This window comes from Oryctolagus cuniculus, chromosome 12 (assembly GCF_964237555.1).
Source record: "Oryctolagus cuniculus chromosome 12, mOryCun1.1, whole genome shotgun sequence".
Lineage (NCBI taxonomy): Eukaryota > Metazoa > Chordata > Mammalia > Lagomorpha > Leporidae > Oryctolagus > Oryctolagus cuniculus.
In genome coordinates this window covers 102792032-102805594 of record NC_091443.1, presented here as the reverse complement: position 1 = coordinate 102805594, position 13563 = coordinate 102792032, and the positions used below count along the sequence as shown (strand labels likewise).

Here is a 13563-nt window from a genome sequence, read left to right as displayed (position 1 = left end):
TTACTTTTATTTTTCTCTGAACCTTTTTGAAGCACTCTTGCATGTGCATTTTTTTCTATTGTACAATGAAATGCATCCGTATCTGGAAGATCTGTATGACCCAGTGAGCCAGTATTTTCTGAGTGACCAAGGCATGATGCTACAAACTCTTTCATAGGAAAAAAAAGTCCATTCAACAAGCAAGATAAACCAGTACACTTCGTTGAATTAATTTCCAACATTTTGCTAATATGGTTTAATATAGATTCAAATCCCATATTTCAAGAAAACTTTGAGAAAGTCATTTGGCTGGTTTGGATGTAGGGTTAAAAAAAGAATATTCACAATAATCTATAAAGAATATTAAAATATCCCTTCTTGTTCCAACTTACCTATCTGTATGTGATATTTTTTCCTCCAAATACTTCAACTAGAACAAAATATCACAACAAATGCACAAGCATGTATAAGAACCTAGTTGTCATTTACTAAGGCAGACATTAGATTTGCAAAGATAGAAAGTAATTCTGTGGCTATCCATGATTTGGGGTGCGGTATATTGTTTTTTAAGAGGTGTTATTTACATGAACATATGATGGGCTTATTGCTTTTTCTAAATGCATTAGTAGAGATATTTTAAATGTTTGTCGGTTTTAATTTCTGATAGGGTGAATAGCAATAGATACAACGCTATTCTCCAAAGATCTTGGGGGTCCTTAAATTGTTTTTAAGCTTAAAAGGGGCCTTACGAACAACAAGTTTGAGAGCCAAAAGCTTTGAAGCTTATTCCACTGCTAAAATTTCATTTAAATTTCATTTTCATTTTCCAACAATTGGATTTTTTCCTACCTTTTTATTTTAAAACATAGCCTAATAATTCATTATCTCAAAAAGTGAATTGTACCTAGACTTCTTCTGGTGCTTCCCAGAAGAAATATTATGTTCAATGCACAAAGAATGTGTTAAAAATAAAACTTGTGGGCCTGGCACTGTGTTGCAGCGGCTTAAAGCCGGCCTGCAGTCCAGGCATCCCATAGGGTGCCGGCTGCAGTCCTGGCTGCTCCACTTCCGACCCAGCTCCCTACTAATGCACCTGGGAAAGCTGCAGAAGATGGCCCAAGTCCCTGGGCCCCTATATCCACATGGGAGACCCCGAAGAAGCTCCTGGCTCCTGGCTTCAGATCGGCTCAGCTCTGACTATTGGCACCCATTTGGGGAGTGAAGCAGCAGACGGAAGACCACTCTCTCTCTCTCTGTAATTCTTTCAAATAAATAAAATAAATCTTTTAAAATAAAAACGTGTATCATGGACTGCAGAGTACTTTCACGTCTGCTGTTCCGCCTGCGGCTCTTCACCGTCCCTGGAGGTATAGAAGGTGCAGCTTGAGCTCCTACATGCAAAGGAGAAGAAAGCACCAAGTCCACAGTCCCTTGAGTGCCAACAGCAAGATGTGAAGACGGTAAAGAACGCAGATGTGCATTAACGTCTGTTATCCTCTCCTGTCTTACGTAAAATGAATGAAACGTGGTATTTTTTGCACTGACAGAGATCACAATAAAATAAGACTGAATATTGTTTTGAACACCTCAATAAACTCTGATGCTTGTCACCTTATTTTTAGATTAACATTCAAAGCTGCAGGATAACAGGAAATTGCTTGGGCTTCCCAGCCTTTCGAGGCTACTGCCTGATATTCAGTGTCGCTGATGGTGTTCAGGAGACACGGCCCCTGGTCCTGACTGGTCATGACGTAATGGGATGCTGGTTTCCAGTGAGCTCACCAGAAAGCTGCAAGCCCTTGCCTGGCCACCTTCGTGGGGCTAACACTTGCTCCAGTGGGATTCCACAGCTCTTAGACACGCTGTAAATTCTGATGTTGCAGTCCCAACATAATGTAGGATTGTTACCAACATACTTACTTTGTTGCGGCCTTATGTTGGTTTTATTTGCAAACAGTAATTGCTGAACAGAGGGGGAACCTATACCCACTTAAATCCTTTCTTACTGTGTCCAATCCTGTATCAAACCTATTTGGTAGTGATTGGGTAAAAAGTGGCTTAATTTAAAAAATTCCAGTGCATATGTGAAAAACACATCCCAACTTTTTTTTTTTTTTTCATTTTCCCTAAAGAACCCTGTTGAAATATACTCTTGGAAGAAAGACTTTGAAAATCTGTTTCAGAAAACTGGAATAACCATTAAGAAGGGGCGAGGGAAATGAGGAACGGACGCTGATTTTACTTACTTTGCTGAGGGCTGTAACAGCGCTCCATCCTTGGTCCACGTGTATGTGGCCTCACTGGCACTAGTGAGATCACACAGTATGTTGATTAACTCTGTTTTCTGTGTAATGTACACGGTATTCCCAATTCTCGCATTGATCGTTTTATTGAATGAAATTGAGGTGGGGTGGTTTCGCCTTGCAGGAGCAGGGTCTTTCGGCTTAAACGTCAGCTTGCCTGAGTTTTTCAGGTTCAAATTTTGGGGCACACTCCCCGTCTCCCCCCTGAGCTGCGCCACAGGAGGCATCTCTTCCTGGATGCCCCCCCACGGCGCGTGTGTCTGCTGGCCCTTAGCGAACTCAGCCACGATCTGATAGATGACCTGCGACGCGAGGTCATCACTGACCTCCCTGGTCTCCAGCAGCTGGCTCATGTTTCTTATCAGCTCATCAAACTGCGCTGTGTCCATGCTATAGGCACCCTGTTTAACAGCTGCTTCAAACTGCTTGTGCTTAAATTCCCAGGCATCGGCGTCGCCTGCAGAGTCGCCACAGTGGCCCAACAGGGCTCTCAAGAAAGGCTGCTTCTGAATGTGGCCGTCAGGCAGAGAAAGCTCGTTTTTGTTACTCCACTTTTGCCACATCTTATGCCACGTGGCTCCCACGCCATTGGCTTCGTGGCGGTCCACGCCAGGAAAGTCTTTCACGCGCTCTCTGAGGGCTGGGTGTGCGATGAGCCGGTTGTCCGTCCCGATGAGCTTGAGAACCACTGTTTCCTGGGCCGAGCCTGCCAGGCACCGGTACACGCCGATGTCGGGGGCTGCAAGGCTGTGGATTTTCAGTGAGCCTGACTTGCTGATGCCGTGCCGTTTGGAGTTCCGCAGACAGCGGCCGTCCTTCTCCCACCGGATCAGAGACTTCTGGAACCGCCGCACCGGGCATTTAATTATCACGGACGTGTTGGGGAGCAGGTAGGCCCTGCTTCCGACCGTCAGGTTAATTCGCTTCTCTTCCCTCGTCTGAATGTACACTCTCTGGACGCCGAGGATCTGGGGGCGCTGCTCAGCGAGTTTTGTCTTCATCTCTGCTTTTATTTCTGCAGGGGAGAGAAGAAAGAAAAGCAAATTCAAACAGACATCCTAAGAAGAAAAACGCGGTGATGGTCCCCTTCCAAGGTGAACACAAGCCAACAAATGGATCTGTTCTACTCTTTTAAAACAGTTGAGGGGCCGGTGCTATGGCGCAGCGGGTAAAGCTGCAGCCTGCAGTGCTGGCATCCCATATAGGCACTGGTTCGAGTCCCAGCTGCTCCACTTCCGGTCCAGCTCTCTGCTATGGCCTAGGAAAGCAGTGGAAGATGGCCCAAGTCCTTGGGCCCCTGTACCGCGTGGGAGACCCGGAAGAAGCTCCTGGATTCTGGCTTCGGATCAGCTCAGCTCTGGCTGTTACAGCCATTTGGGGAATGAACCAGAGGATGGAAGCTCCCTCTCTCTCTCTCTCTCTCTCTCTCTCTCTCTCTCTGTAACTCTTTCAAATAAATGAAATAAATCTTTTTAAAAACATTTGAGAATTAAAACATGCACAACATTATGCAACCACAGACCAAGTTAGCCTTCAAAACTAAACTAGTACTTGAGCAGCAAATGATACGCACAGTATTTTACAAAGCCTTGAAGTGGGGCAGTATCAGGTTCACTGTATGATGAAATATAGGGAATGGAGAATTTCCTGGCCAATGTATAATCCGCCCATTCCTATAGGCAGATGTGCGTTTTTTTTTTTTTTTTTTTTGACAGGCAGAGTGGACAGTGAGAGAGAGAGAGAGAGAAAGGTCTTCCTTTGCTGTTGGTTTACCCTCCAATGGTCGCTGTGGCTGGCGTGCGCTGATCCAATGGCAGGAGCCAGGTACTTCTCCTGGTCTCCCACGGGGTGCAGGGCCCAAGCACTCCACTGCCTTCCCGGGCCACAGCAGAGAGCTGGCCTGGAAGGGGGGCAACCGGGACAGAATCTGGCGCCCTGACCAGGACTAGAACCCGGTGTGCCGGTGCCGCAAGGCAGAGGATTAGCCTATTGAGCCACAGAGCCGGCCAACAGATGTGGTTTTAAACATCCTTAATCTGTACGGCAGGGGCTGGGTCAACCACAGCAGGTGCTGGCTGTAGCACTGGACAAGGTCTTGGAGGCCCCTTTGGCAGGAAGTGTTATGCCCACTGTGGTCAGATTACGGTGAGGTCAGAGGTTGCAGGCAGAGTGGCCTGCACAGATCAGAAACAGGGCGAGGGTCGGGCAGACGCTTTATTTCAACAACCAGTAAAGGCATACTGCCGGGTAGAAGCTGGATATCAACACTGAGCACAGAAACTTACAGAAGGGGCTCTCAACCTTCGCAGCACGTTCCAATCACCTGTTATTACTTCATAACCTCAATGGCCTGGATCGCATCCTCAGAAATCCTGACGGATGGGCTTCAGCCTGGGCAGCACAGTCTATAAATGCTCCCTCGGTGTCTTGCTCTATCACCGTATAAAACACTCAAACTGGGTGGTTTAGAAGAAGAAGAGATTTATTCTGGCCTAAGGTTTTGGAGGCAAGGAAGTTCCAAAGCTGGTACCAATAGCTGCTCGGCTTCTGGTAAGGGCTTCGTGGAGGTTGAACTCCCGGTGGAAAAGTGGAAGAGATGCAGGGGTGTGTGGGAGAGAGCGGGGTGAGGTGCCAGGCTCGTGTCCCAGAAACCAATTCTTGTGGCAACCAATCCAACACCCCGGGAGTGAGAACTCACTCCCATGAGAAAAGCATCAATTCTGCTTCAGGCCCCAAGACCTCGCAACATTGTTGCTTTGCGGATCAGCCCCCACCGCGAGTTCTGATGAGGAGAAACTCTATTCAAAGCATAGCACCAGGTGATGGAAATATATAGCCCAACCCAAGGACCACTGCCCTAGGGTGCCCTACTGCATGAAATGCAAGAAGCAGAGAAAGGCACCCAAAGTCTTTGACCGAAAGACAATTTAATGGGATGCAGCCCACCGAGGGGGAAGGGAAGGGAAAGTGAGGCACAGCCCTGTGCTGTTTGTGAGACCCCAAGAACCCCACCAGTGACTTCAGAGCCTGCACTGTAAGAAGTTTGTGCAGCGTTTCTTTCTGGTCTTCACATCAGGAATCAATATGTGCAGGTACTGCTAACAGTTTACGGACAGGGGACTCCAAGCCATGAGTTTCTTTCAGTGCAAAACCTTTCTTTTCATAATCCATGGAAAATGTTATATTATGAACAAAACTATACCTGGATTAAGAAATTTTTTTTGCACCAAAAAACCACTCAAGCTTTCAATTCCATTTTTGCATGAACTATTTGAAGTTTACAGTGAGCATTCAGTTCATTTCCTGTCTAATGCACACTGGACTGTGTTTTGGACATATTGCCTTTTCTAAGAGGATGGTTATGTTAGCAAGTTTAGAGCCAGATTTGTGCCCACAAGAAACAAGATCATAAAAGTCAAGGCCTACTCCCATATTAGCCTTGTTGGGTCATTGGTTTGTTTGCTTTTTATTACTTACCTGCTTCTCATTTTACTAATCTAGTTGCATTTCACAAACACCCCTAAGTGGCCTATTATAACACGGTAGGGTATGCATATAGAATACATACACACATGTACACATATGTATCTCTATACATATTTATTATTATTATTATTTCAAAAGATCCATTTAAAAACCCTGTTTAGTTATTGGTCTCTAGACAAGAGGGATGTGTGTGTGGATAGCTTTGAAATCCACTCTTAACAGAATGGAAATTGGGTCAAAGTCGGACTTTTGGATTCGTGCATCCGAGAGACGTGTGGAGAGCTCATTTCAGGGCCGCAGAGGTTGCTACGGGGTCCAGCGGTGAACATTGCTGTTCTCCCTCTGATAGTGCGAAAGCCTTCATGGGGAGCCATCCGGCTGCACGGCTCAGCTGGGGATGATCCGCGGCTGGCGTGATGCCCTGGACCCATGGTGGAAAGGGACTCCACTTACCTTCAGGTCCGTTGGTAGCCTGATGGCTCTCAGCTGAGCTTGGGACCTGACCCCTTCCAAGGCAGGCTATGGAGCTTGCGGATGGAGCACTGGGCTTGGCCTTGTTGAAAAGCCTGCCCGAGTGGCTGGGTGAGCTACTCCCTCTGACCGCAGGCCCATTCAGTGGAAGGCAGGCCCTGTGGCCCAAGCTGGCTTCTCTTGCTGTCCTGCTGTGGCAATTGCTCACACTGGGGTGCAGAGCAGTTCAGGCAACACACGTACCTGGGGAGTGCACTGGGATTCCGGCCAGAGACAGAAACTCACGGGCTGCCAAGCTCTACTGCTTGGGCAGTTCCTCTCTTGAGACCCCTGTGAGTCTCTTTCCAGCAGCACCCAGAATGTGGTGTCACCAGACACAGCTTTTGGGCAAGAAACTGGTCTGGTCTTGGGGTGACTGTTTCTTCCTGTGTCTGTCAGTGCCCCAGAATGGCAGCACTGGCCAAGCCTGCACAGGGGGGACAGGTACTGACTCCATCATTCATTCTGGGCTGCCCAAGCCCCTCATCCCCTCCGGCTGCCCTACTCTTTGTTCTGGCCATGATTGACTCTTCTAGAAAAATGGACGTATCTTTCTCCACACCCTCCTTTTGGGTCTCAGTGCCAGGCCGCCATACCCAGCAGAGGCCGGCGCTAGATGCCTGGGATTGTCTGCAGCCATTGTGCCAGCTCCCCGTGTGCTGGTGTCCTGCTCTCTCCATCACATCCTGCCATGACAGGATTCTGCCACACTTGGGCTCGCCAGCATTTGAACCCTTGCCACTCCCTAACGGGCTTTGGCTGTGAACCAGCCTCTAAGCCTTCCTATTACCCTGCTGGAACCTGGACCCCCATCAGAATCCAGCCCTCAATTGGTCACTTTCTTTCCATCTGGAGTGAAGATCCAACAAGCTCTACTGAAGCTGTATCAAGAACCGGGCAATTCTTCTACTTGCTTTTTGGACTTCTTGGAGGATAGGGACACAGGCAGCTGGGAGAAGGCTGCAAGGGATGCTGTGGGTGGGACTTGCTAAATGAGCCATGATTGATGGCTCCAGTAAATTCCAGGCCAGCATGAATAGTGAGTGGCTCCCACTTACAATTGCACTTTTCAGCCAAATGTAGTTTGGCTCTTGCTCCAAGCACCCCACTAATAATTCTCTGAGAATGGCCACCAATGCCCCCATTCCCCCATAACTAATGCATCCCTTTCTTTTGGAATTCTTACTTCATTCTTATTTGACATTCTGACAATCAGCACCACTAACCACACACTTCATGAAGAAGTCTCTCTTCCCTAATGTTTTTAAAACCCTCTTTTCTGGTTCTTTCTGACCACTGTCTATTGCTAGTTCCCTACCAGCTCATTCTACTCCTGGGTTGCTGGCTTGGCCAAGATATCGTTCTTGTCTATAGTTTTCTTTGGATGATCTTGCAGTTTTAACTCTCAACTCAAGGCATACAAGATTTATCTCTGGAACTCCAGCCCAAATTGTCCACTGTTTACTACAAATCTCTTCCTGGTCCCTCAAGACTAAAATGTTAGAATCTTTACACATTATCTGCCCTTACCCTAATTATCCTCCACTTCCTATATCCCCTAGTACTTCCACAAGCCAGGAACCAAAGAAGCATGGAGGTCCCTGTTCAGTGGTACCCACATGCTGGCCCTACCTGTCCTGACTCTCAAGCCAATGAGACCACTGATATCTATTCCAAATTTGGCCCTCAAAAAATGTCACGCTGGCAGGTGGCCACTGGCCCCAGTGGGAGAGTTTACACCACAGGAACTGACAAAGACAACAAATGGTGTCTACCTGTCCCCTAGCTCATGTCACCCCAAAAGCTGGTTGCTAAATATTCCCAAACCTGTCCCTGTTCCTGTCCTTATGTCCCTCACTCTAGCCCGGCATCAGGCACCAGCTAAAGCTCACATCTACCCCTGAGATTTCCTCCCCCTTGCCTCTGCTCTCACCTGGGTATTTCCACGTTCCCCAATCTTGACTCTCTGCCTGCAGCTTTACAGTTATCAACGTGTCTGCACAGTTGTCAGAGGAAATGAACTAAAATCAAATCTGACCATGGCATTTTCTTCTTGCATAAAATATTAAGTTTAGCATGGGATTTGAGGTCCTCCCTAGCTTTCTATTTTTCTTTTGATTTCTATTTATTTATTTTCATTTTATTTGAGGGAGAGAGAGAGAGAGAGAGAGAGAGAGAAAGAGAGATTCTCCATCTGCTGGCTCACTTCCCAAATGCCATCAATAGCTGGGGCTGGGCCAGGCCAAAGTCAAGTGCCCAGAGCTCAGTCCATGTCATTCACATGCGTGGCAAGGACTCAAATACTTGAGCCCACTACTGCCTTCCAAGGTGTGCATTAGCAGGAAGCTCGAATGAGAGGTGGAGCCAGGACTTGAACCAGGCGTGCAGACATGGATGTGAATCTCTCAAATGGCATCTTAACCAGTGTTCCAAATGCCCCCTCTCCCAACTCCTCCCTACCCAGCCCACCTTTCTGTTTTGTTAAAACCCATCTTGAACCTACATTCCAATCCTCTGCAATGGCTTCAAGTCCCCTCATACTACTCCATTTGACTCCCCCTACTTTTGTCCACACTGCTCTCCTCCCAATTACTGTGTCTCCTCCTCTGTGTGGACCTGAAGAATGGACACTTATCTTTCAGAAGTCTGTTAGAGATTTCTCCCTTTCTGGGGTTATTCCTGTCCTTTATCCACCTGCTTTCTGAGTGAGTAAAAGAAAGGTGACACCCATGCTCTCAGATTCTGCAGATGGTGACAAGCCCAAGGGATGAGTGAGCCTGTGCATGGCTGGATGGGTTGTGCTAACACTGGGAGGGAGCTGTGTCGTGTTGTTCCTGACTTTTCAATCACCTAAGTGCAAGCCTGGTGCCTCCCCTCCCTCGACAAACCTGATCTTTTTGCTATGGGGAAAAATCAGAATTCTCCAACAAAACTCAAGGATCTTAAAAACCAAGAGCCATGCTTTAAAAATATCTAAAATTGGTACCCTATAAATATATATGATTTATATGTGTTAATTAAAAATTATATATTACAGAATAAAATAACTAAAACATACAACAAAGAAATCTAAAAACTGTATTTCAGTTGCCTGATCGAACACCAAAGACAGGTAGATTTCTAACGGTGATGTGAGGATCATCCCCATCTGAGATACTTGAAAAGCAAGGGACGGGGACACTTCATTATGATGAACACTTTGGGGTCTATGTACATTAAGAAACAAAAACACCCAGAGATACTGTGCACTCACCCCACAAAAGCTGATACCCTAATGAGCCAGAAGATATAACACAGGCTACCCTACTACCTATTTTCCTATCCTGAAGTTATAATAGGAATTAGAGAGAGGTGGTGATGACATGAAAGATAACTAGTAATTTTGGGCTGTCAGTATGCACCTGTCATCGTTTCTAATAACCCACGATTATCAGAACAATTTCTGTGTCGCAGACAAAGAAGCTGAGGCAGAGCAAGTAACTTGTGCAATGCCACATGATGAGGTCCTGGCAGAACCACATAGTGTCACGGGACCTTTCACACATTAAGCGCCACTGAGCAAGCCTAGCGGGGAAGGTAGAGCTTGGGTTGACCCTTCAAGAACAGGAAGAATGTAAGTCACCAGCCATGGCACAAGTTTGAACTTGAGCCTGCGCACGAACTTGCGGTGTGGCTGTGCAGGGGATGTTCCTGGAGAAGCAGGCAGAGCCAGTAATCAGACTATATGGTGCACCTCTGGCCTCTAGAGGGAGCACAAGCTATCTTCCCCACACACCTTGGCCCCATTGCACAATGGTTAGAATAAAGAGCAAGGAAAGATTCATCCCTCCAAAGTGCACAGGTTTTACTCAAACCCAAAGGCACCCATGAAGGGAACATTTTCTAGAAGCGGAGCCTTGGAAGGAAATAAAGGTCATGGAACCACTGGGTTTGGTATTTCTTATCTTCAGACTGCCTTCCACAATGGAGAAAGACTGCGCATTTCCAATCTGGAGAGAGAAGGAGCAGATCTGAAGTGAAGGGGAGAGGAAAACAGATGGGTGCTGCACTATTATACTGCTGATATTCCTAGTGGGAGAGAAGACATGTTCACAATGGGTACAAAGAAATCACTATAGCCCAGCTATATTTAGAGAGCCTAAATATCAAATATGTCTGATCAGTATGGTGATATTCCCTTTAGTAAATTCAAGTAGCTCAGGCTAGGGACCATGGAAGAGCAAAGCAAAAAAAAAAAAAAAAAAAAAAAAAGTCACTTGAAAAGCCATCCCTAGGTTGAAGACAAACAGGGGATCATGGTGGGAGGTTAGGGAAGGGCAAGACCTTGCAATAGAGTTGGTAAAGTCAGTGCTAGAGAATGCCAGGTGAGAGGAGTGGATTCTAGAGCAAGTGCAGAAGGTTTGGGGACAAAGGGGAGGTATGGGAGAAGCAGGGGTCAGTCACTGTGAGATGCAGGGAAGCACAGAAGAGCAGGAAGCTAGTTTTGGGTACCCAGTAATGTGCAAATTGGAGGCATCACCATGCCAATGCGATGGGGGTCAGTGGATTAGAAGGGGTAGGGAAACTGGGGTTTCAGTTGTTAGAAAGGCAGCTGGCCGTCCTGAATGTCGGCCAGTGTCAGAAAGGAAGAACTGACCTGGTGGAAGTGTGTCTTGGAGAAAGGTAGACAGTGTTCAGTAGATTTCCACAACCTGCCATGGAAGGTTGGCTAAGGGCATTGTACATGCTGAGTGTACAAAGACAAAGGTCCAAATGGTGCAGAGATAGCGTGAGTCAGGAGCACGCCAAGCTCATCACGTGGCCTTGATACGGTGGTGGGGAGAAGAGGATGCTACAGGAGAGAGAGGAAGAGCGTGGAGGCAGAAGCCAACCTTCTGCAAGCACGAGCCATCCATCAAGCAAAGCTGATGGCCTGAGGCCAGGCTACAGCTGAAGTGGAAGAGCCGGCTCAGGATAACTTGGCTGTGCAGGGAGTACGCATTCTTGTCTCTCATCTGCTTCCATGACCTACATATTTGGCAGGCTCAGGAGTAGGGTGGGGTAAAGGAGAAATAGTACTGTCTTTTTTCTATTTTTTTTTTTGCATCCTAAAACTTATGCTTTTACCTTAATCATCACTACATGCCATAATAAAGTATATCATCCCATACCACATCAGTGCCCTAATAATCATGATGTGTTCCTACATGCTATTCTGTTATTGGATTAGAGGAAGCTGCCAGCTTGAATCTGATTTCACTTTCCTCTAAGGCAGTTTATAGTCTGGCTACATTGCTATGCAGCCATCCACACTGCATAAAAATCAAATAGATAAGCAGCTTGCTCGAAGCATGACAGTACACCATATGCCACAGGCATCCCTGGATTCTAGGAGGCTTTAAATCTCAAAATTCTCAAGCTTTTGCAATCTCAAGAGTTTGAAAATATGGCCTCAGAGAATCCCCGGGGGGGGGGGGAAATGTGTATGTTTTTCAGGAATTAATATACAGAGGCACTAAGTATGGGCTCAGGAATCAGACTGTGGGCTAGCAGGCTGGAGGGTCCACCTGGCAGCACTAGAGGCTGGGCAAGTCTCAGACCTTCTTCAACTTGGACTCTTCATCTCTAAATGGGAAGAATATCTGTTCACTGTGCTGTTGGAGGACTAATGAGATAATGCATGCAAGGAACTGCACATAGTAACTGCCCAATAAATATTGTGTTTATTTATCATTAATTTTTAAATTCTTAGCTGACACCTAAAGGTAAATATTTATGGGGTATCATATGATGTTTTGATACGTGGATACATTGTATAGTGTTAAAACCTGAGTCAACATATCTATCTCCTCACTTTTCATCTCTTTATTTTGAAAACACTCAATCCTCTCAAATACACAGTGTGTGACTATTGTCTGTAGTCACCCTACTGTGCAGCAGAATGCCAGGGCATCTTTCTCCTATCGCAACATTTCCTCACCCCCTCCTCTCCCTTCTCAACCTCTGGTAACCACCATTCTGCTTTCAACTTCTATGAGACCGATTTTTATTTTTTTATGCTCTCACATATAAGTGAGACAAGGTGATACTTGTCTTTGTGTGCCTGGGTTATTTCATTTTACCTAGTGACTTCCAGTTCCAGCTATGTTGCCACAAATGACAGTATTTTATCCTCTTTTATGGTCATTCCACTGAACATGGGGACCACACTTCCTTTATGCATTCATTGGTGTGTGGACACTTAGGTGGTTTTAATTTCTTAATTTCTTTTAATTTCTTAATAAACACGGTAGTGCAGAAGTCTCTTGGGCAAATTGATTTCATCTCCTTTTGATATATGCCCAATAGTAGCATGGCTAGATCATGTGGAAGTTCTATTTTTAATGTTCCGAGGAACCTCCATACTGTTTTGCACATGGTTGTATTATTTATATTCCAGTTAACAGTATGCAAGAGCTCCTGTTTCTCCACATACTTGCCAACACCTGTTATCTTTTTGTGTTTTTGTTAGTTGCCAGTGTAACTGGAGTGAAGTGGTATCTCATGCTTTTAATTTGCATTTTCCTGGTATTTAGTAATGTTGAGTATTCTTTCATGCACCTGCAAGCCATTTATTTATGTATTTATTCTGAAAAAATGTCTATTTGATCCACGGCTCATTTTTATTAGATTATTTGTCACCTTATTTTTGTTCTGCTAGTGAATTTTGTAAGTTCCTATGTATTCAAGTTATTAACTCCTCGTGAAATGTATAACTTGCAGGGGTCGGTGCTGTGGCGCACTAGGTTAATCCTCAGCCTGTGGTGCCAACATCCCATATGGGCGCCAGGTTCTAGTCCTGGTTGCTCCTCTTCTAGTCCAGCTCTCTGCAGTCCAGCTCTCTGCTATGGCCCGGGAGGGCAGTGGAGGATGGTCCAAGTGCTTGGGCCCCTGCACCCGCCTGGGAGACCAGGAGGAAGCACCTGGCTCTTAGCTTCGGATCGGCGTAGCTCTGTCCATTGCGGCCATTTGGGGAGTGAACCAATGGAAGGAAGACCTTTATATCTCTCTCTCTCTTTCTCTCTCTCTCTTTCTCTCTCTGTCTGTAACTCTGTCAAATAAATAAATTTTTTTTTTAAAAAAAGAAATGTATAACTTGCAAACCTCTTCACTTTGTTGATTTTTTCCTGTGTGTTGTAGATGCTTATTAGTTTGATAAAAGTCCATTTATCTAGTTTTACTTTTGTTTCCTGTGCTTTTGGAGTCTGAGCCTAAAAATTCTTGCCCATCCCAATGTCCTGAAGTGTTTCCCCCATGTTTTCTTCTA

The 13563-nt window shown here is 46.0% G+C and overlaps 1 protein-coding gene across 1 annotated transcript in view; it reads right to left on the bottom strand.

Moving 5' to 3' along the window:
- Nucleotides 1-13563, bottom strand: part of ADAMTSL3 (ADAMTS like 3) — a 411707-nt gene that overhangs the window by 74786 nt on the left and 323358 nt on the right. Inside the window, exon 21 of the mRNA XM_008275279.4 lies at nucleotides 2226-3297. Coding sequence (XP_008273501.2) covers nucleotides 2226-3297 — 1072 coding nt within the window. The remainder of the gene's footprint in view (nucleotides 1-2225; nucleotides 3298-13563) is intronic.